This window comes from Guillardia theta (genome assembly GCF_000315625.1).
Source record: "Guillardia theta CCMP2712 unplaced genomic scaffold GUITHscaffold_43, whole genome shotgun sequence".
In the NCBI taxonomy this organism is placed as follows: domain Eukaryota; class Cryptophyceae; order Pyrenomonadales; family Geminigeraceae; genus Guillardia; species Guillardia theta.
Genome location: NW_005434631.1, coordinates 329,783 through 350,778, shown reverse-complemented (window position 1 = coordinate 350,778; position 20,996 = coordinate 329,783). Strand labels below are relative to the sequence as shown.

The window sequence follows — 20,996 nt, the reverse complement described above, 5'->3', positions numbered from 1 at the left end:
TGCTTGCCCTTGCATTCATCTGCCCCATTTACTACGTTTCCTGACTCGCAAACAGGAAAACCACAACTGCAAGATATCTTCACGTCTCCTCCTTCCCCTCTTGTTTCCGCCTCTTCTTACAAGTACCTGTTCTTCTTCATTTCCTCAAAGAGCTGCAGTGCCAGATCACTTCGCTTCCCCTTCCCGCATGCGCTGCACATCCTTCAATCAAACATCCCTTCCTCCTCCCTCCTCCCTTCCTCCTCCCTTCCTCCTCCCTCCCTCCTCCCTCCCTCCCTCCCTCCCTCCCTCCTTCTGCTCTCTTCCCTTCCTCCTATCTCTGCTTCCTCCTCCTCCTTCACCTGATCAGCGTGCTGTATGTGATGGTATCTGGTCGAATTCTCCTACACTTTCCTGTCAGGAAGTAGCGAGGGAGGACATAGACAGCAGCAGCAACTAAATCACCTGGTGCGGACTTCGGCGAGGAGGAGGAGCGCAGTGTACCAGTACCCTGACTTTTCACATGCGCTGGAGAGCAGACGAATAACAAGTAAGAAACGAAAAGCCGACATGCAAGCAGAACAAGACAAGCGCAATCCCGCGGAGATAGAGAAAGAGAAAGAGAAGAGACGAGAGAGGAGGACGACGACAAATCGGAGGATGAGGACGAGGACGAGGACGAGGACGAGGACGAAGCAACAGCAAAGGAAGAGAAAGTGACCTGATGATGGCGTTGAAGTGGAAGAGGTTCGGATCCAACTTACTTCTCTCAATCCAAATGAACACTGCAGACCGTCAGTTGCCTGTTTTTTCCCCTCCTGCTCCTGAACCTCTCCCCTCTCTCCCTCCTCCCTCACCTGCCATGGCCTTGCCTATGTTCTTCCTCTTCCCGAAGTCACTGATGATCTGCACAGCAGACCTCAATCCCAAGAAAGCAGCGACAGCAAGGGACAAGGACAAGGACTAGGCCTCTGAGGCTCCTGCAACGGAGGAGAAGAGGTAGGGAAGAGGGAGAAGGAAGGGGAGGAGGAGGAGGAGAAGGAGAAGGAGAAGGAGAAGGAGAAGGAGAAGGAGAAGGAGAAGGAGAAGGGACCTTGCAAACAGTCTTGGCAGAGACGTCAGCAGCGTCGAGGATTTGATCGACTGGCAGAAGGGGTGAGCTGAGAGATTGCTGATGGTTTTGCAGTTGACCTTGTGCGTTTGACTGAAATTGGTCAAGCAAAAACCCTCGACGTGAGACATCCGGTCGCAACATGCTGAACCCTTCTTCCAGTTCGATCTACACAATCGCATCATCAACATCGTCGTTGTCGGCATTGCCATGATATGTTGACGAGGACGAGGACGAGGACGAGGACGAGGACGAGGACGAGGACGATGATCATCATTTCCATCATCTCCATCGTCATCACAATCACAATCATCGTCATCACCATCATCATCATCATCATCATCATCAGCAGCAGCAGCAGCAGCCGCAGGTTGACTAACAAGTTTGTTGCTGATGTTTTCATCATCCGGGGCCGCATCGATCTTCTGCAAGAGGGAACCGAATCTTTCAGACGCCGTCATGTCGCTCTGACCGCCACGTCATTGACCGTCTCGTCATCCCCTCGACTCACAGCGACCTCTCTCGATGTCTTCCTCCTCGACAAGTGATAGTGCTTGTGGGCGTTGACGATCCGCCCTTGAACAAACGTCCTATGGCAACACAGAATTACTTTCAACACCGGCGAACAGAACCTTACTTGTCCAGAGACGCGCAAAGCCGATCGGCACAAGATGCATCCTTCGTCTCTACCAGCAGGATCCCCTGCGTTCCGTCAAGAAAGCAGAATATGAAAACGAGGAGGAAGGAAGAAGCAAGAAGAGCAAGAAACGAAAAGAGAAGAAAAACAGAAAACAAGAGGGAAGGAAATGGAGAAAAACTCCTCACCGTGAATACCCCAGCATTGTTTCGAACAGCATGCAAGGAACGCTCTCGATCTCCAATGTCAAACTCCTTACTGAAGGAACGATAGCTATCAGCCTACTCTTTACCGCTGCCGGCCCCCTTCTCACCTCAGTCTCTCAGCAAAATCGTCGATGTCAAGGCTGTCAAGCAGGCAAGTTTAGCCGCGCTCACTGCAAACAAGAAGATACTTGGCAGGAAGGCCGGAGATCCGCACTGAACGACAGGAAGAGATTTTCTATTGCAAGTTACGTCACGCACAAGTCTTGGGCATTGGGGGCAAGTGGATGAAGGGGGCGAATGAGGAGGCGAGGAGAGAAGGTATAAACAGGTGTGTATACCTTCTCCATCCAATTGATCAGATAATCTCGCGAGCATCTGAACGTAGCAGTTAAGATGTCGCGACACAAAGTGAACATTGCCAAACTTGTCTTTACAAGCACAGACACGCACGCACAGACACACAGACAACCCTGTAAGTTCAAGTCTCTCACATGTAGAAACAGCTCATGAACAGGAACAGCTGGTGAGTGCAGATTCACTTCTCTAGTAGAGTTGTATTGTGACACCAACAACGATCATGACAGCATAACAAACTATCTCACCCTTCCGTCCTGTCACGCCAACTCTCTGGGATGATAAACAGTGACTTTCCATAGCTCAGCACAGGACCCTTGAAAATTCAATAAACATCACGTTGTCAACAATTTCAGCATGTCACATTTCCGTTGTTCTTGATTACAAGACGAGTCCCATTGTAAAGGCCAAGGTCCTGGAAAGTTACCTTAAGAATCTCTTCACGGACATCATCTGCATCACATACTTTGACAATCCCGTGCCTTTCACCTGTCATTGCGAAGATTTCATCGGAGATTTTGGTCTCTGGAGGTTGGAGAGGTCAGAAGAGGCAGGGAAAGACCATGAATAACTTCATTCACCGTTCTTTGCCCTGTAGAGCAGTTCGGGGATCCCATCTCTATCCAGAGACCATGTCATGCTTAACTGGTAGAACAGGAAGACTCAGTCCTTGCACTGCTCGCATGTATCTAGCAGCTCACCCGCACACCGCCGCTCCTTCCATGGCGGTGAAAAGAAGAAGGTGTGTCTGAGATGACTGGTGATAGCAATATTGGACTGTCCAAGTACTTGACATCACACAGACTGACAACAAGACCAACAACAACCTTCGCAAGGCGACTGAGACTATGGCAACCTGCCTCTCTGCCTGTTTCGTCGTTGCAAATTCATTCCGCCAACTTTTCAGTGATGGCAGACGAATGAATGCTGAAGATGGCTGTAAGGAGTTGAGGCAGAACAGCAGAAGACAGAGTTGCAACCAATACAATGTGATCTGTGATTCCAGGTCAGGTGACCTTAATCAGAACAACACTGAAATCGTTAGCAAGCGTACACTTACAACAGTTTGCATGGTCTATAACTTCAATCCATTCACTCCGGTAGAATCATCCATAACTGCTGGTTTCTGTGAAAATAAGGAATCAGTTCCCAGGCTTCTCCAACCATGTAGCCTTCTCTTCCCTGCATCACCTTCCTCGAATCCTTCCATCAATCCATCCCTTCTCCCCCCATCTCCCTCTCCCTCTCCCTCTCCCTCTCTCCTCTCTCTCCTCTCTCTCCTCTCTCCCTCTCCCTCCCTTCCTCTTCGTTCCATTTTCGTTTTCTCCATCACGTTCAACTCGGGCAATGGTGGCCACAAATTTTCGGCAATATTACTCAAGTAATTAACTAAAACATTTTATGAGTGGGGATGAGGGGAGGGGGGCATGATTTCTAAAGCCTTTGATTTCGGTCCGATTTTTGGGGTATTTCGGTCCATGGCGGGAAGGTTGAAGGGCACGGAGCAATGGCGAGGGACCTGGGGAAGCTGCGGGGGAGCTCTATGGCGGGAGGAGGAGGAGATAGTAAAGACAGTCCTCGACGAACCGACTACCTGATGCGATCATACCCGCTGGTCTGAGTTAAACCCTGACGTGGTCGAGAGGGAATTTTCCACCCGATGGGAGGGATAGTCGCCAGGTTGGCGTTCCTCCCTCCACCTCCTTCCTACGATGCAGAATGGAAAGAGATCACGTGGATCAAGACACAAAGAGGACAGCGAATCCCTCTTGTATACGTGCCATGGCCAGGCTCGAAACTAACCATCATCTTCTCGCACGCGAACGCTGAAGACCTTGGTTTGATCTTCCATCACCTCAAGACGTTGAGCGAGGTCCTCCACGTCAACGTCGTGGGGTATGACTACACGGGATACGGGCATGCATCGGGAACGCCGAGTGAACTTGACTGCTACGCCGACATAGCTGCAGTATTCGCGTACCTCATGACAGAGAAGAACCTGCTACCGTCTCAGGTTGTTCTGTACGGCCGCTCCATTGGGTCGGGCCCATCTTGCGAGCTCGCATCTCGTGTGGAAGTAGGCGGCCTGATACTGCAAAGTGCCTTCACTTCCTGCATCAGGGTGGCGTACGACGTCAAGTATACTGGTGCTGCTTTTCCCTGCTCCGAACCGAAAGTCTGATCCGTATCCAGCTTTCGATGCGTTCTGCAACCTTCAAAAGATGCCCAAGATCAAGTGCCCAGGTAGAGATCTTGCCGTTTGCCCCTGTCTTCATCCGCTGAATCGGTTTCCCCAGTCTTCATGATCCATGGCACTAGGGACGACGTGGTTGATTTTCAACATGCCAAGGAGCTTTTCAAGATGAGCAGGAGGCCGCACAGGCAAGAATGAGAGCGTGACGGTGGAGAGAGGTTGCCTGCATTGCTCACCTGGATGGAGCAGGCCGTTCTGGGTCAAAGGGGCAGCACACAATGACATTGAAATCTCATATTTCACGGTGAGTCAACACGCCTCCCACCCTTCTGCTACCAATCCTCCTGTCCGCCCATATCAACTACCACAGCGACTGAGAGAGCTGCAGGAATATTGCCAGCGGCTGCAAGAGTTCATCTGGTCTCTCGATCCAAAGGTGAACTGTTGCGACTGAAGGGTGTAGTTTTGATGCTGTTCACAGTGGCAGATGAAACCGGGGACTGTTCTATCCCTATGATGCCGGTGGACAAAGTCACACATACACGTATTGCCGTTCAAGCATGTTTCAGTCTTTGGACGAACATGAATTCGTCATGGTATGACAAATACACAAGGAAGTCTGCTAATCAGACCTTCAAGAGAGTAGTTGGTGCACACGAGTGTCCATCTTTCGCACAACGTCCGCATCTCAACATCCGCATCATGCAGGATTGGGTCCTTTCCACTCGGCGCCAATGACGTGCGCGATCTGGTCGAAGCGGTCACTTCCGAAGATCAAGATTTCCTTCTTTGGGTCGGGGTTGTAGAAGACGAAAGAAGGGCTCCCGAAGACTCCCTTGGAGACTACACGACGAGGAGAGGAGCAGACGTCAGCGGCATCTCAACAGAGCTCTCCTCACCTGCTTCTTCGGTGTTCGCCTTCAGCTGGTCTTTCGCTTCCTGCGACTTGGACGCTGCGATGACATCTTGTACCACTTCTCCAGGCAAGACCTTCTTCGCGCATGCTTCAATGAGTGCACCGTCGACTTTCAGATTGTTCTCCTCCGTCCTCAGCGCCTTGTCGACATGGATGGCATCTGTCAGCACCGAGATCAAACCACGCACCTCGTCCTCCTTCCTCCCCAGAAGCTGAGCGGCTACTATCAACCTCTGACAGTCCACCGTCGCCCGTGCAACCTCGGAGAAGAAGTTCTTGGGCATGTCAAGGATGGGGTAGCCGAACGTTTCTCCGCACCTCCGGATGTCCTGCTTCATCCACACGCCCTTGGCCTTGGATACCAGGGCCGGGGGCGTATTGGAGGCTCCCTTCATGATCCCACCAAGGAAGACAGGCTTCAGTGCTGTCTCTAAGGGCCACCTTCCTCGGTACCGCTCGAGTACCTTCCATGAGAAGGCCGAGTAGGGCGACACCACGTCGAAGTAGTATCCCATCTTCATCGCTCCCCGCGCCGTCGCCATCGCCTGCCACGATTTTCTCAGGACAAACCTCATCCCCCTCATTTACACAAGCCCGCCTCAGAGCCTTGATGCCCGTGTCCCGGCCACAGGCTGACCGGGGCCCGGCCGGACGACAGTTCAACGGTTAGTGACCCTCCGATGATAACTTATGATGGCATGATATCCTGAGGGTGAGGACCTGTGCCAACAAAGTAGCTAAGAGACACGCCTACAGGAAGTTGAAAAGTGAAAACTGATCGGACTCAGTGAGAGTCGATCGACAGTCACTGTCACTTCCGAAGTTCCCAAGTTCAATTTATTTCGCCGTGTGACTGCAAAGAGCCGCTGGCATCTGCCTTCAGCCTCACAGGCTCATCGCCGCTCGTCTATCGTCATCCTCGACATCAACAGCCCACCAGGGGAGCTGGAAGGGATCGTGACCGTAGACGGGCTTGAAGAACCACATGGTGTACACGGTGAGGGCGACGCAGGCGATGGAGTTGAGGAAGAAGCCAACCTTGAGCATGTCCCGGGCTGAGACAGCATTGGTAGCGAAGGCGATGGCGTTGGGGGGCGTGGAGATGGGGAGCATGAAGGCGAAGGAGCAGGCGAAGGTGGCGCACATCATGTGGGCCATCGGGGAGACCTTGAGTCCCACCGAGAGCTCGGCAACGATGGGCAGGAGCATCGCCGTGGCAGCCACGTTGGAGTTGCACTCGGTCATGAGGGAGGCGAGGAGGATCGTCATGAGCCTGCAGCAGGCTCGTCAGCTCACTCTTTCTCGCCTCCTCCTCGCCGCAGCCTTACAGGACGACTTGAGGCTCCAGCTGCAGGCAGCAGGTCAGGCATGGGGGAGGTGAGACGAGCAAGAAGGGGGGCGGGGGAAGGCGTTGGAGTTGTTGAGGGCGATGCTGGAGAAGGTGAAGGATGTTGCCAACGGAGATGATGACAGGCAGCAAAGAGATTGAAGAGGAGGGAGGAGGAGGGTTTACCTCACTCAGCGACATCAGTGACTTCGCCATCCAGGATGAAAGGCCGGAGGCCTGTAACACCGTCAGCTGATCTCATAGGAGGCGAGCGTGAGGACCTTTGACCCCTCCGCCAAGGCGAATCCTCCCCCGAGCAAAATCACGACACTCCTGACGCTCCAAGTCAACCACCCCTTCCCTTCCCCCGCTCCCTCCCTCGCTCGCACCCCTTTTCCCTCCTCCCCCGGCATCGAATGCCCTCTGTCTCCTCTTACCATGGGATTTCTTTGATCGCCTCAGCATCTAGGATTCGACGAGGAGGAGAGGAGGAAGGAGGGGCGGAGGGGAAGGGAGTGGAAGTGGGAGAGGAGGGGCAGTTGGGGGGATAGAGAGGGTCTTGGCTATCTGATGCATGAAAAAAAGCTGTCAAGAAGCAAGCATGGAGGCTCGTGGGGGACCTTGAATCGAATCCTCCTCCTCCTCGGACTGCCTTCTCCTCTCGACGTCCTTGGGGAAGAGGAACAGGGAGAGGGAAATGAGCATCGCAGCCGTCCCTGAGTGACCCCAGAGGTGAGCAGGAGGTACCGCTGGACGTATGTATACCGTCCGTGATGTAGGTCGGGTTGGAAAAGAGCTGGGACCATCCGACGCTGCGGACAAGTCAGTCAGCCATGGCGAGGGCCACGACGTTGACCTGAGGATCCCAGGAGTCCTGGTGAACCACAGCACGACGAGGACGACACCGTGTGATATCACGATGATCTCCTCCCTTCTGATCTTCCCCAGGGAGTTCTTCTCCTTAGTCAGCACCTCCGTCTCCAGGCTCATCGCCTCCTTCTCTTGCGCGCTTTCCCCTTCAGGGCGAGGCTCCTTGCTGAGGCTCAAGCTCAGGATGGCGAAGCAGATGAGGAACATGAGCAGGCTGTAGGGGGCGGAGAAGTAGAACCAGTCTGAGAGCTCAGGGTCAGCAGCAGCTGTCAGGACCCGTCCAACATACTTGAGAAGGAGACCGGGGGGCCTCGCGGGAACAAGATGGGGAACTGCCCGGCATAGACCAGGTTAGGAGGAGTCCCGATCAGAGTCGCTACTCCTCCAATGTTGGCGCTGTACGCCACTCCCAGCGCCAGAGTTCGCCGGAGCCTGACAGCCAGAGGGCCCTGAAACTTCACTGTCACCCGCCGACTCGCAAGGGTCAGCAGGGGAGGAAGTACCTTTGGGGGCCCTCGACGCAGGAGAGAGGAGACGAAGACGCTCAACTTGCACCAGGTGTGCATGACAAGCAAGCATCTCCTCCTCACCTGCTTGATTTCATCCTCCTCGTCTCTGTGGGCTGACTGGTCCCCCCGCCCATGCAGCAGCCTGAAGTGGTCACTCTCACTGGCGGCACTGCCCAGCAGCTGGTCGCTCGAGTGCGGTAACTCGTCACTGCTGACAGGCAGCGAACTGGGGCCCTGCTGGGGTTATCAGAGACGGTCAGCAGCAGACGCCAGCTCTCACCAGGTAGGAGTCACTCCGATCCCCCAACGACTCCCTCACCTCGTACACGAGCTCTTCCGAACCTGACTCGCCGGGGATCAAACTTGGGGCACGAGGGCTGAGCTGCTCCTTCTGCTCGCTGGAGGCCCCACGGACCTCCTGGTCGCACGACTGCTCCTCCCTCGGCCTCTCCAGCTGGTCGACAACCGCCATTGCAAGGGGGATCACCATTATCGCGGTGGCCGTGTTAGAGAGACAAGTGGAGAGGAGGAAGGTGGCGAAGCTGAAGCCAAACAGGAGGTTTCTGGGCTTCACCCCGAGGAGGAGGAGGAGATTCAAAGCGATTCTTCGATGAAGGTTCACTCGCTCGACGGCGATGGCGAGGAAAAATGAGCCAACAAAGACGAAGTGGGTGTCGCTGAAGTAGCACTTGGCGACGCTCTTGCCGTCCAGGATGCCAAGGATCGGGTACAGCACCAGAGGAAGCATCGCTGTGACGCCCACGGGGATGGGAGTCGTCACCCACATCGTTGCCATGCCGAGAGCAATGCCTGCTGCTGTGGATACCTTGGGATGCTCGCCGTCGAGGTGAGACTGACTTAGGACGAGTAGGATCAGCCCCGACAGCGAGTACGAGAACGTGTTCCAATGCTCCTTCAAGAGCATCCGTATCCTACGCAGCATGTCCGACATCATAGCGCAGGTTTGAGCTTACAGCCACACCATGCCAACTGAACAACTCGTCCTTCACCCAAGAACCGCTAGCTCGCACGAGCTCACTCTGCTCGCAGATCGAGTTGATCTCATCAGCTCATCATCATGACAGCTGTTCTCATCATCAACTTCATCAACTTCTTCTGCCTCGCTGCTCTCCTCGCTCCCCTCTACATCTCCCCATCTCGTTCCCCAAGGACATCCCCAGAAAATTTGTTGGTCGTGACCGGTGAAGATGGTAGACCATCTTTTTCCGGAAAAGTTCCGGCCCCGGGCGGCTGAGTGCCGCCGGCCCGGCCGTCACTCAGCGAACTTCGGACTCGGGAACCAGCCCCGTTGAACCCGTCCCGAGTCCGGCGGCGCCGGGAGGGCCGGGCTGTGCCGCATGATGACCGTACAGAGTGGATGAGTCTACTCTGTGATAGTGTGACTGTCCTTGGAACAAGCCGCGGGGCAAGGTGAACCAACATGGCAAGTGAAAGTTGAACTGAACTTCAGCTGAACCTCACTAAATCTTTGAAGTTTACAAGGAATGAGAAGAGGGTGGTGGGATTGACTGCAGAGGAGGAGGAGGAGGAGGAGGAGGGAAGCTGATCTTGTCTGGGATGTAGGGAGGTGGCGGGTCATCCTATCGGAACACAGTTACACCTCGACACCCTTGAGGATGGGAGTAGACACATACCTTGGGTGTGTTCCCTTCCGATGCCTCTCGTCCTTGACTCTGCCCTGAAACAGGTCGGAGCGTTCAATCCTGCTGCCTTGAACTACAGGAACATCACGACGCACCTGGAGGAGCTGGAGGCGGAGACAACACGGGCGACACATTCGCACTTTGCAGGCCTGATGACGTGTAAAAATCTGATTTCAGAAGACGAGGACATTGACCTGGGACAACCAAGGCAGGCGGAGGCGGAGGCGGCAGGTCCACTGAAGGAAGTTGACCGACGGGTGGTGGTGGAGGAGGAGGCTGATACAGTGGCACAGCAACCTGTGCTGCCTCTGTGCAAGTAGGCTGTGACTGCACCTGAGACTGCACTGGAGGAGGAGGAGGAGGAGGAGCAACTGGCTGCTGCGAAGCTGTTGCTGGAGGATCTTGAGGCTGAGGAGGCGGAGGCGGAGGCAGCAGCGAGTTGCTGCTGTGAGCTGAAGCCTTATAAGATGCTTCGAATGACTCGATGGGAGCCTGGAGGCCTCCTGCCGTGCTTTGGAGCTCCGCAGACACACCCTCCGCAAAGGCTTGACGGATCTCGGACGAGGCTCTTGCTGTCACTTCCCTCATGCCTGTGGTGAACCGTCAAAGGAACAGCAAGGAAACAGGTGGATCAAATTCCTGAGACGATCGGGGTGTAATCAGAAGATATCAGCTTCTCAACGCTCTTCCCCAACCCGACACCAACAGCAGCGATTCTCCTACCAATATCCAACACTGGCTCTCCTCCCTGTTCTGCACGGGCATTCTGCAGCTGATTTGAGGAGTCAGTGTTTCGACCTCCAGCATGAGAGGATGAACCAAACAGCACCCCCTGCCTGCAAGACATCAACGCCGCCCCCCACCCCTCCCGCTCCTCCTCTGACCCCGCCGCCAGAAGCCGCTCCTGTGCCCCAAGCTCCATCAGGATCCCCTTCCCTAGTACCACCCGGATCCCGTACTCGAAGTCGCACCCCTGCTGTAGCCGCCCGTCCATCACCCGCGTCTTCTCGATCCGGCACTGCGACAGCGGTACCGTCATGACCAGCTTCTGCATGCTGTCGTCCTCGTAGAGGTCGAGCTGGCCTTGGCGGACGACGCACCAACGCTTATGCCAGAGGGCGAGGAGAGCGGGCTCACGGCTGTAGAGCCAGCCCTGGCGCACTGGTGGAGGTGAAGGGGGAGCGGTGATTGTGACCTGGTTTGGCAAAACAGGAGCAGCATCATGAAAACCAGGGGTAATGGCTTGTTTGATTTCCTTAGGGGCTGGATCTGAAACTTTGTCTGTAGGTTGCGATGGCACTGAAGAAGTCGGGGGTCTCGCGAGAGCTGTAGCTGGTGACGTCCACCCGAGCTCCATCTCCCCGACTTCCAACACAACATCATGGGGACTGAAGAACGTCTGAAGCTTCGATCCTGTCGGGGCAATATCACCCAACTTATCTCTCGATCCTAAGTCTTCACTAGCTTCTCCTTGTGCAACATCCGCTGAGAGCACTGACTCTACCCCCTTCCCGATCGCTACCCCCCACTTCGCCAGACGCCCCCCTAGCCCTTCCCCGGTCTCGTTCCTCCCCGCCGTCCCCTGTCCCGAGGCCTCCGGCCGCCCCCCGACTTCTAGAGCCCCCTGCCTGCAAGACATCAACGCCGCCCCCCACCCCTCCCGCTCCTCCTCTGACCCCGCCGCCAGAAGCCGCTCCTGTGCCCCAAGCTCCATCAGGATCCCCTTCCCTAGTACCACCCGGATCCCGTACTCGAAGTCGCACCCCTGCTGTAGCCGCCCGTCCATCACCCGCGTCTTCTCGATCCGGCACTGCGACAGCGGTACCGTCATGACCAGCTTCTGCATGCTGTCGTCCTCGTAGAGGTCGAGCTGGCCCTGGCGGACGACGCACCAACGCTTATGCCAGAGGGCGAGGAGAGCGGGCTCACGGCTGTAGAGCCAGCCCTGGCGTACTGGTGGATTGGTCTGTGCATTGCTCGCGATTGTCAGGTGCAATTGCATGTTCGGATCTGCTGTACTCGTGGCAGGTTGAGGCTCCTTCCATTCAGGCACGTGCGACTTCTTTGGTTGCAGATATCCTTCATCGTGTCGGGTATCTGGAGTTGTTAACGTCAATGATGTCTGAGCCGGCGTTCCCGTTTCCCTGACAGCATCCAACACTGATGGTTTGAAAACAAAAGATCCACCTGACACACTTGCAGGAGGCAACATCAAATCACCCACTCCAAGAATCATTTCTCCTGCAGATCCGAGCGTAGCAGAGTCATAAGCAGCAACTTCATCTTCGTCGCTGATCAAGTCGTCCAGCTTCCCCAGTACCCCTCCCACGTGCTTCCCCGCCTCCTCCTTGACCTTCTTGATCGTGTCCTGAGGATCTGCTGAGAGCACTGACTCTACCCCCTTCCCGATCGCTACCCCCCACTTCGCCAGACGCCCCCTTAGCCCTTCCCCGGTCTCGTTCCTCCCCGCCGCCCTCTGTCCCGAGGCCTCCGGTCGCCCCCCGACTTCTAGAGCCCCCTGCTGCAAGACATCAACGCCGCCCCCCACCCCTCCCGCTCCTCCTCTGACCCCGCCGCCAGAAGCCGCTCCTGTGCCCCAAGCTCCATCAGGATCCCCTTCCCTAGTACCACCCGGATCCCGTACTCGAAGTCGCACCCCTGCTGTAGCCGCCCGTCCATCACCCGCGTCTTCTCGATCCGGCACTGCGACAGCGGTACCGTCATGACCAGCTTCTGCATGCTGTCGTCCTCGTAGAGGTCGAGCTGGCCCTGGCGGACGACGCACCAACGCTTGTGCCAGAGGGCGAGGAGAGCGGGCTCACGGCTGTAGAGCCAGCCCTGGCGTACTGGTGGAGGGGGGGAAGGAGCTGGAATCATATTGTCTTGAGTTTTTCCAGCATTCATTTCGATTTCATATTTCCACAGGGCCTTTCCGTATTCAAGGATCTGATTGGTGTACACCAGCGTTCTGTTCAACGTCAGAGGAAACGTGTAAGGTTCCTTGACCTTAGTCTGTTGCTGTGTTAGAGATTCCACCATAGGGGGTACATACGCCGAGAGCGTCGGCGTCATCGGCTGCGATGGCATCGTCGACGACTGCGGATTCGACGGCGAAAGATACTCGGCTCCATACATGGGCATCCGTGGATACTTCACGATCTGCTCCTCTACCACACTCTCCCGTGGTAAGACATGCACACTGCGAAACGGCACTTTCTTCAATGCCTGCTCTTCCGTCGTGGTGCTCTGAGCCTTCTCTGTCGCGCTTGTTGTTGGGGACAGGTACGTCGGACCGTAGTTCGGGAGCTTGGCAACAGGGATCGGCGTAGATGCACTGCCTACTCCCTTCATCTGGTCTGCATCGAGCGGAGGAAAAGGAGGAGGAGGAGGAGGAGGAGGCAACATGGCGCCTGCAGCGATGCTGATTTCACCATCTCCTGCACTCCCGTCATACCCTACAGGTCTTGCTTGCTCTGATTCTTCGTCGCTGATCAAGTCGTCCAGCTTCCCCAGTACCCCTCCCACGTGCTTCCCCGCCTCCTCCTTGACCTTCTTGATCGTGTCCTGAGGATCTGCTGAGAGCACTGACTCTACCCCCTTCCCGATCGCTACCCCCCACTTCGCCAGACGCCCCCCTAGCCCTTCCCCGGTCTCGTTCCTCCCCGCCGCCCTCTGTCCCGAGGCCTCCGGTCGCCCCCCGACTTCTAGAGCCCCCTGCCTGCAAGACATCAACGCCGCCCCCCACCCCTCCCGCTCCTCCTCTGACCCCGCCGCCAGAAGCCGCTCCTGTGCCCCAAGCTCCATCAGGATCCCCTTCCCTAGTACCACCCGGATCCCGTACTCGAAGTCGCACCCCTGCTGTAGCCGCCCGTCCATCACCCGCGTCTTCTCGATCCGGCACTGCGACAGCGGTACCGTCATGACCAGCTTCTGCATGCTGTCGTCCTCGTAGAGGTCGAGCTGGCCTTGGCGGACGACGCACCAACGCTTGTGCCAGAGGGCGAGGAGAGCGGGCTCACGGCTGTAGAGCCAGCCCTGGCGCACTGGTGGAGGAAGCGGCTTGTTTTCCTTTGGTGCTTGAGCTTCATTTGTTGCGTACTCTTGTCTCGTTGAGTACTGAAATTCCTGATCAATAATGGTCTCTTCGTGTCCGGCAAAAACTCCCCACGATCCAATCGCATCGGTCATGCACTTGTCCCAGTCAAGCGTGAAGGACTCTGTAGCACTCTTGATGTCAAGGGAGGTCTGAGACAGTTTTTCTTCGTGCATCACAGGTTCCACGACTGGTCGTAAAGAAGAAATCATAGGGGGTACATACGCCGAGAGCGTCGGCGTCATCGGCTGCGATGGCATCGTCGACGACTGCGGATTCGACGGCGAAAGATACTCGGCTCCATACATGGGCATCCGTGGATACTTCACGATCTGCTCCTCTACCACACTCTCCCGTGGTAAGACATGCACACTGCGAAACGGCACTTTCTTCAATGCCTGCTCTTCCGTCGTGGTGCTCTGAGCCTTCTCTGTCGCGCTTGTTGTTGGGGACAGGTACGTCGGACCGTAGTTCGGGAGCTTGGCAACAGGGATCGGCGTAGATGCACTGCCTACCCCCTTCATCTGGTCTGCATCGAGCGGAGGTAAAGGAGGAGGAGGAGGAGGCAACATGGCGCCTGCAGCGATGCTGATTTCACCATCTCCTGCACTCCCGTCATACCCTACAGGTCTTGCTTGCTCTGATTCTTCGTCGCTGATCAAGTCGTCCAGCTTCCCCAGTACCCCTCCCACGTGCTTCCCCGCCTCCTCCTTGACCTTCTTGATCGTGTCCTGAGGATCTGCTGAGAGCACTGACTCTACCCCCTTCCCGATCGCTACCCCCCACTTCGCCGGACGGCCGCCTAGCCCTTCCCCGGTCTCGTTCCTCCCCGCCGCCCTCTGTCCCGAGGCCTCCGGTCGCCCCCGACTTCTAGAGCCCCCTGCCTGCAAGACATCAACGCCGCCCCCCACCCCTCCCGCTCCTCCTCTGACCCCGCCGCCAGAAGCCGCTCCTGTGCCCCAAGCTCCATCAGCCATATTTCCTTCCTGTGTGAAGACAGCGTGCATCGAGGTGAGCATGCATCTAGGACACGTGCTTCGCCGCCCGTCCATCACCCGCGTCTTCTCGATCCGGCACTGCGACAGCGGTACCGTCATGACCAGCTTCTGCATGCTGTCGTCCTCGTAGAGGTCGAGCTGGCCCTGGCGGACGACGCACCAACGCTTATGCCAGAGGGCGAGGAGAGCGGGCTCACGGCTGTAGAGCCAGCCCTGGCGCACTGGTGGATATCTGAGGTGTATGCTTGGGTCAATCGTAATGGATGGCTGAGAAGGAGGAGCCTCCAAGGAATGTTCTCTATGATCCTGTAATCGCTGTAAACAAACAGTACAATCAAATCACGTGCAACAAGAAATGTTAATTACCGATATTGTTGCATCGGTATGAGGAAATTCGTTTGCTTCATCTTCGTCGCTGATCAAGTCGTCCAGCTTCCCTAGTACCCCTCCCACGTGCTTCCCCGCCTCCTCCTTGACCTTCTTGATCGTGTCCTGAGGATCTGCCGTAAGGAGCGATTCAAAGTGCTTTCCAATGACTACCCCCCACTTCGCCAGACGCCCCCCTAGCCCTTCCCCGGTCTCGTTCCTCCCCGCCGTCCCCTGTCCCGAGGCCTCCGGCCGCCCCCCGACTTCTAGAGCCCCCTGCCTGCAAGACATCAACGCCGCCCCCCACCCCTCCCGCTCCTCCTCTGACCCCGCCGCCAGAAGCCGCTCCTGTGCCCCAAGCTCCATCAGGATCCCCTTCCCTAGTACCACCCGGATCCCGTACTCGAAGTCGCACCCCTGCTGTAGCCGCCCGTCCATCACCCGCGTCTTCTCGATCCGGCACTGCGACAGCGGTACCGTCATGACCAGCTTCTGCATGCTGTCGTCCTCGTAGAGGTCGAGCTGGCCTTGGCGGACGACGCACCAACGCTTATGCCAGAGGGCGAGGAGAGCGGGCTCACGGCTGTAGAGCCATCCACCTTTGACGTATGGTTCGACTGGTTTCAGGTGTTGCTTCTGCATCGGTTGAGAAACGTCATTGGGGCCAAGGGCTGCGATTTGGTCTTTTCCTATTGATATCACCGGTGCTAGACCCTGTTGAAGTTGGTGAATTTTAGATTTGAGCCCATCAATTTTTGACTTCAACACTGAAGCTAATTGATAATCCTCGTTTTTGACTGCATCCTCCTTCTTCTGTGCAGTTTCGGCTAATTCATTTTGAATTGCTTCAATCTCTTTCAAAACACTTTCACTTGCTGCAGTTGTGCGGAGATGATCTTCATGCCCTTTGAAATTGCCACTTGGAGCGGCGGCGGACTCATTGAGCGCCTCCTCATGAAAAAGAGAGTCCTGTAATGTTTGATGACCCATTCGGTCATTAGTGAAATAAGATTCCGTCACAGACTGACTCGCAACAGATTGAGCAACTGAGGGACTTTGAGCGTTCACGCTGTCACGGACTAGACCATTGCCGTCATCCTCGTCATCATCACTTATCCAATCGCTGCTGTTCTTCAACCGCTCGAAAACAATCTGTAACCAGTGTTAGAGTGGTGCAGATTAAGTCAAGAGCGCATTACCGATGCCTTGGATTGCACTTCTTGCATCATATCCTTCACGCCTCCGAACCACGTGGATGGATCCGAAGAAAACAATGTTTCGACACTCTTTCCCAGCTGGACACCAAATCTCGCAACTTGTGAACTCATCCCCTGACCATCGCTACCTTGCGCATCCTTCATAGACTGCATTTTATCAGAGGCCCTCTCAGATGTGCTGTGCACTAAAACTCCCTGTCTGCAAGACATCAACGCCGCCCCCCACCCCTCCCGCTCCTCCTCTGACCCCGCCGCCAGAAGCCGCTCCTGTGCCCCAAGCTCCATCAGGATCCCCTTCCCTAGTACCACCCGGATCCCGTACTCGAAGTCGCACCCCTGCTGTAGCCGCCCGTCCATCACCCGCGTCTTCTCGATCCGGCACTGCGACAGCGGTACCGTCATGACCAGCTTCTGCATGCTGTCGTCCTCGTAGAGGTCGAGCTGGCCCTGGCGGACGACGCACCAACGCTTATGCCAGAGGGCGAGGAGAGCGGGCTCACGGCTGTAGAGCCAGCCCTGATGATGAGCTGCTGGAGCAACGCTATCTGCCAATCTAGTCGAGGTTTTTTGTTTGAAACCTGTAAATTTTTCGAGGTAGTTCTCGAATGTCTTCCTCTTTGATGCCTTCGGTAGCTGTTCGCTTTCAGCAGGTTGTAAAGGCCCTTCTTTAACTTTCTTCTGGTAAGCTTGATGAGGTTGGTTGTCTACAGATATGGTTTCGTCATCATAACCTTTTTCAACCGTTTGGTTTGAAGCTAAAGCAGTGATGTTCTCTTCAAGGTCGGCTTTGCCTTGTTCTGTTTGCTGCGATTTCTTCGATTCTATCGATAGCAAACTGCATCCGATCACCTCTAAGTTTTTGGACTTGAGCATTAAATCTTCTGGGAAACCCCAAACCTCCACAGCAAATCTCTTCCCATACTTGGACCTCACAACCCCCACAAGTCCGTTGTATTGCCGTGCACTGGCAAGTCCCTTTACACGAACACGGGACCCAACAGTAACCACACGGCTATGAGGAACGCATCCAGGAGTGCGACGTGTATCGACTGGGCGCAGTTTTGCTGACGAAAACAGCGATGCTACCAGATCGAGGGCAATGGCCATCGAAACAAAACCGGCATGTATAGCAAGGATAGAGTCACTCTTCCACAGAGACATGAATGTCGAATGTATGCTCGAACATAGAGCATTCGAGGAGCAGGCTGAATCGACAATTTGTGGAACTCGAGAAAGCATGTTCATCACTTCCTGACAAGATCTTGACGTCTTGCAGTATTCCTTGACAAAATCCAAGGGAGCGACAAGAGTTTCGTATACATGGTTGCATATCTGGTTTGCTTTGCATGTCCGAATTGGTGAGAATAATGCAGGAGAACCGCCTCTGACCCTCAATACTTTTGAATGACCATCCCTGCTAATGTGCAATGCAGAGCGCTGCCCCAAGGCTGTTGCAGGTACGTGTGCTGAAGCCGTCGCCAAACGCTGTCCCGGATTGCACAGCACAAGCACCAAGAGAACGAAGCTAGGACGCGCTTTCATGTTTCTCATCTGCATCTTCCTGCTCCTTGCTCAACTGACGATCCTCACCGCCTACATGGGATTCGAAAACTTGCCAGAGACCATTCAGCGATCTTTGTAACGTCAAGTAAGATTCGTATCTGTCATTTTCTTTCTGCTCATGTTCCTTCCCTCTTGGGGAACTACCTTCTGCTCTCTCCTCTCCACACCTCCCTCTCCACTCCTCTCCTCCGTGCCATGCACCCCGTCGCCTGCATGGCGCCAAATCATTCGAGAAGAAAAAAAAGACAAAGCCAAGCATCACCCTCACCCCTATTATACCACATAAATGTACCCCTACGTATTGATTCATCCTCCATCTTGGTTGCTTTTTCTTTTTCGAGGAACACCTGGAGGCCGGAGATCAACGGTTACGACCGTTATTGTTGAATTGGAATACCGTTATGACAGTTAATGTCATTTCATGATTGCCGCGCAGTGCGGGCCGGGCGCGCCGGCAGCGGCCGCGCGGCGCGGCAGCGGGCCCCGCCGCCGGTGGCTTGACGGTGACTTTCCGACAGGCTGAGGCCTCCCTGTCCTTCGCTGCCATCATCGCGGGTGCGTTCCGGAATCATCTCATTCTGAAGCTACGGCATCAATCATTGACAGCAGTTCAACGGTTGGTCGCCGTACCGTGGCCGGCCGACGGTGGGCTGCTTGAGTCATCATGAATGCCATCGTTACTACGGTACGAATGGGCAGGGCCGGCCCGGCCGCTGACGGTCGGTGACCGGGCCCAGTGCAGCCGCGGCCTGTGCCGGGGGCACTAGTGTACCTTGCGCGGCTGGTACGGTGATAAGTTGGAGGGCCTCCTAAGTGTCCGACGGTCAACAGGTTAAAGTGCCTGGGAGCTAGTGTCTTTCACACGATTCAATTTATTGGCAAAAAAAGTTGAGCAGGTACTGCACAGAGCTATGCTGCAGATACTTCAATGGATAATGAGCTTCATCAGGATTCTGTGCAAGCGCAAGGCTTGCAGAAAAAGTCGGCAGGACGGTGATCCCAAGTTCTTTCATTTTCGCTGTTGCGTACCTGTTGTACATCGCGATGCGGATATTCGTCCTTTGATCGCCGTACCCCACGATCCAAGAATCTTTTCTGAACATGACTGCATTGGTTTCGTGCCAAATCATCGTCCTCCGAGCATCTGGTGAAAGTTTCGACATCTTGTCCACACCAGCGTCAATGCTCTGTTTGTATTGTGCAAATTTCATCTTGCGCTCTCCATCGCAAAAATGCTGGCCGAGGTTGATCACATTTAGCGCGGCACCTTGGTCCGCAAAGAAGTCTGGAGCATGACCCAACCCATCCTTTCGATAGCAATTTCGACTCAAATCAGCCTGTTTGCAAGCTGAGGCGCAGCCGCTATCGAAGCCTCCTGACCGCACACCGCAAGCCAAGTCACTTAGGGCATTGGCGATGGTTCTGAGGTGAGAATCCCCTTGCATTCTAATAGTCTTCGATGCTATGCAATTCAGTGCTTGCTTGCCCTCGAAATGGCGGAGCTTGCAGCGAGACGGGTACCAGTAATACTTCTCCAGATTGACCCATGTATACATACTCGCACCTCCACTAATCAGTCTCACCTGCTGCGGTGCTGGAGAGTAGAAGATATTTTCGACGTCATCATACATATACAGCCATCGGCCGTCCATGTAGGTATAATTTTTGTCTCGCATGTCACAAAGGGGCAGATCGGAGGCATTCCGATTCCTCTGCAAAGCTTCCCTCGTTTCTTTCATATCGTCTCCTGGCTCACCCAAATGGATGAAAACGTCCAATCCCAGCGGCAGGTCAAAGTGAGCAGGAAGCCAGCCGTTCGAGAGCTCCGTAGCTCCGTTATAATTCTCTCTCCACCAGACCAAGTTGACGAAATACTTGCCCGGTGTGGTAACTTTAAAAGGTAACTCATATCTGCACTGCCCCAAGTACCTCATGTTGTACACCAAACTATGTAGCTCGGGTCCTTGGAGGTTGAATGAAAACTCGTCAGGTCCTGATTGATTCCTTACCATCTTCACATATTGAGGGTCACCAGAGAATTCCATGGCCTCGTTACAATCGAACCTCTTCTCTACAAGGATCTTCCCACTCATCCGCCCCTTGTCATAACACATCTGAATTTTGAATTTTTCAGAGATGTTATGCTCTTGCTTGATCCCATCAAGCCTGAGACCGCTTTCAAACGAGGCTTGCTGGGATACCATTGGAATCCATCCTGAATCACCGCAAGATTGGAACGCTTTGCTAGCAAGACCCTTGAGCCTCAAGAGAGACTTGAGAGAGTTGTTGAAGGAGAGATCTTTGTTCCTCATCGGTCGTTTGATCCTCTGCACTTCAGCAAAGGCTCTGTACAGCTGCTCCTTGATCTTCTTTCTCGCTTCCGAGTCCAGAAGAGTGCAGAAGCAAGCAGCGCGCTGCTGCTGCGATTCGGGTCCAACGAGACTTTATCCACGTCCTCAGGCTTTATCAGCCTAATGATGTCCTCCGTCAACGGGCTACCAGTGAGCATTGTGCTGTTTGACAATAGAAGTGGAGTGAGGTCAACTTCATCCAGGCCCGCCATGCCGCAGGATGCTCTTCCGAGCATGAAGAGCGATGAGATTACGACTGATGTGGCAGCTACAAGCCAGAATCCATAGAAGAAGGAGTTACATGACGGCAAGCTTTCTGATTTCATGTATGTTTGACTCTTCGAAGGATATCCACGAGAAAATTATGAGCAAGGGGGCATCTCTCAATGGATAAGAATAGAGGCTGGGGCTAGGGCCAAGGAAGAGCAAGAATACAGAAAGAAAGGGAAGAAGGGAGCAGGAGAGTGATAGGAGGATGGAGCGAGGAAGTGAGGGAGGGAGGGGTGGGTGAAAGGGGAGTAGGAGGAGATCAGGTGGAGAGGGGGGGGATAGCAAGAGATCAGGGGAAGGAGGAGGAGGAGGAGGAGGAGGAGGGAGGAGGAGGAGGAGGAGGAGGGAGGAGGAGGAGGAGGAGGAGGAGG

At 55.0% G+C, this 20,996-nt stretch overlaps 7 protein-coding genes across 7 annotated transcripts in view; 2 read left to right on the top strand and 5 right to left on the bottom strand.

Moving 5' to 3' along the window:
• Positions 1-3,406, bottom strand: part of GUITHDRAFT_163700 (hypothetical protein) — a gene marked incomplete at its 3' end in the record, with an annotated part of 4,403 nt that extends 997 nt beyond the window's left edge. The window contains exons 1-20 of the mRNA XM_005830901.1: positions 3,348-3,406; positions 3,115-3,281; positions 2,989-3,064; positions 2,869-2,932; positions 2,754-2,812; positions 2,652-2,702; positions 2,536-2,603; positions 2,272-2,308; positions 2,122-2,168; positions 2,041-2,073; positions 1,916-1,985; positions 1,728-1,792; positions 1,602-1,680; positions 1,171-1,258; positions 1,073-1,122; positions 837-885; positions 701-764; positions 445-507; positions 342-383; positions 127-192 (exon numbers count right to left, since the gene is read on the bottom strand). Coding sequence (XP_005830958.1) covers positions 127-192; positions 342-383; positions 445-507; positions 701-764; positions 837-885; positions 1,073-1,122; positions 1,171-1,258; positions 1,602-1,680; positions 1,728-1,792; positions 1,916-1,985; positions 2,041-2,073; positions 2,122-2,168; positions 2,272-2,308; positions 2,536-2,603; positions 2,652-2,702; positions 2,754-2,812; positions 2,869-2,932; positions 2,989-3,064; positions 3,115-3,281; positions 3,348-3,359 — 1,250 coding nt within the window. The 5' untranslated portion in view covers positions 3,360-3,406. The remainder of the gene's footprint in view (positions 1-126; positions 193-341; positions 384-444; positions 508-700; positions 765-836; positions 886-1,072; positions 1,123-1,170; positions 1,259-1,601; positions 1,681-1,727; positions 1,793-1,915; positions 1,986-2,040; positions 2,074-2,121; positions 2,169-2,271; positions 2,309-2,535; positions 2,604-2,651; positions 2,703-2,753; positions 2,813-2,868; positions 2,933-2,988; positions 3,065-3,114; positions 3,282-3,347) is intronic.
• A 541-nt stretch (positions 3,407-3,947) lies between these two features.
• On the top strand, positions 3,948-5,122 carry GUITHDRAFT_159758 (hypothetical protein; the record flags this gene model as incomplete). Its single annotated transcript, XM_005830900.1, has 6 exons — positions 3,948-4,434; positions 4,481-4,531; positions 4,585-4,669; positions 4,731-4,785; positions 4,870-4,917; positions 4,963-5,122. 6 exons carry the CDS (start codon positions 3,948-3,950, stop codon positions 4,996-4,998), a joined length of 762 nt encoding a protein of 253 aa, XP_005830957.1. The 3' UTR covers positions 4,999-5,122.
• A 59-nt stretch (positions 5,123-5,181) lies between these two features.
• On the bottom strand, positions 5,182-5,939 carry GUITHDRAFT_110084 (hypothetical protein; the record flags this gene model as incomplete). The annotated part of the gene is made up of 2 exons (XM_005830899.1): positions 5,182-5,324; positions 5,381-5,939. 2 exons carry the CDS (start codon positions 5,937-5,939, stop codon positions 5,182-5,184), a joined length of 702 nt encoding a protein of 233 aa, XP_005830956.1.
• Positions 5,940-6,282: 343 nt separating this feature from the next.
• On the bottom strand, positions 6,283-9,058 carry GUITHDRAFT_110083 (hypothetical protein; the record flags this gene model as incomplete). Its single annotated transcript, XM_005830898.1, has 11 exons — positions 6,283-6,670; positions 6,726-6,745; positions 6,911-6,961; positions 7,006-7,057; positions 7,162-7,291; positions 7,345-7,440; positions 7,490-7,536; positions 7,581-7,836; positions 7,884-8,043; positions 8,185-8,337; positions 8,384-9,058. 11 exons carry the CDS (start codon positions 9,056-9,058, stop codon positions 6,283-6,285), a joined length of 2,028 nt encoding a protein of 675 aa, XP_005830955.1.
• Positions 9,059-9,778: 720 nt separating this feature from the next.
• On the top strand, positions 9,779-10,087 carry GUITHDRAFT_110082 (hypothetical protein; the record flags this gene model as incomplete). Its single annotated transcript, XM_005830897.1, has 1 exon — positions 9,779-10,087. The coding sequence occupies one exon, from the start codon at positions 9,779-9,781 to the stop codon at positions 10,085-10,087; it is 309 nt and encodes a 102-aa protein (XP_005830954.1).
• A 311-nt stretch (positions 10,088-10,398) lies between these two features.
• Positions 10,399-17,602, bottom strand: GUITHDRAFT_110081 (hypothetical protein; the record flags this gene model as incomplete). Its single annotated transcript, XM_005830896.1, has 6 exons — positions 10,399-12,285; positions 12,396-15,164; positions 15,225-15,504; positions 15,553-16,376; positions 16,424-16,640; positions 16,689-17,602. 6 exons carry the CDS (start codon positions 17,600-17,602, stop codon positions 10,399-10,401), a joined length of 6,891 nt encoding a protein of 2,296 aa, XP_005830953.1.
• Positions 17,603-18,876: 1,274 nt separating this feature from the next.
• Positions 18,877-20,996, bottom strand: part of GUITHDRAFT_110080 (hypothetical protein) — a gene marked incomplete at both ends in the record, with an annotated part of 3,385 nt that continues 1,265 nt past the window's right edge. The window contains one exon of the mRNA XM_005830895.1: positions 18,877-20,446. Coding sequence (XP_005830952.1) covers positions 18,877-20,446 — 1,570 coding nt within the window. The remainder of the gene's footprint in view (positions 20,447-20,996) is intronic.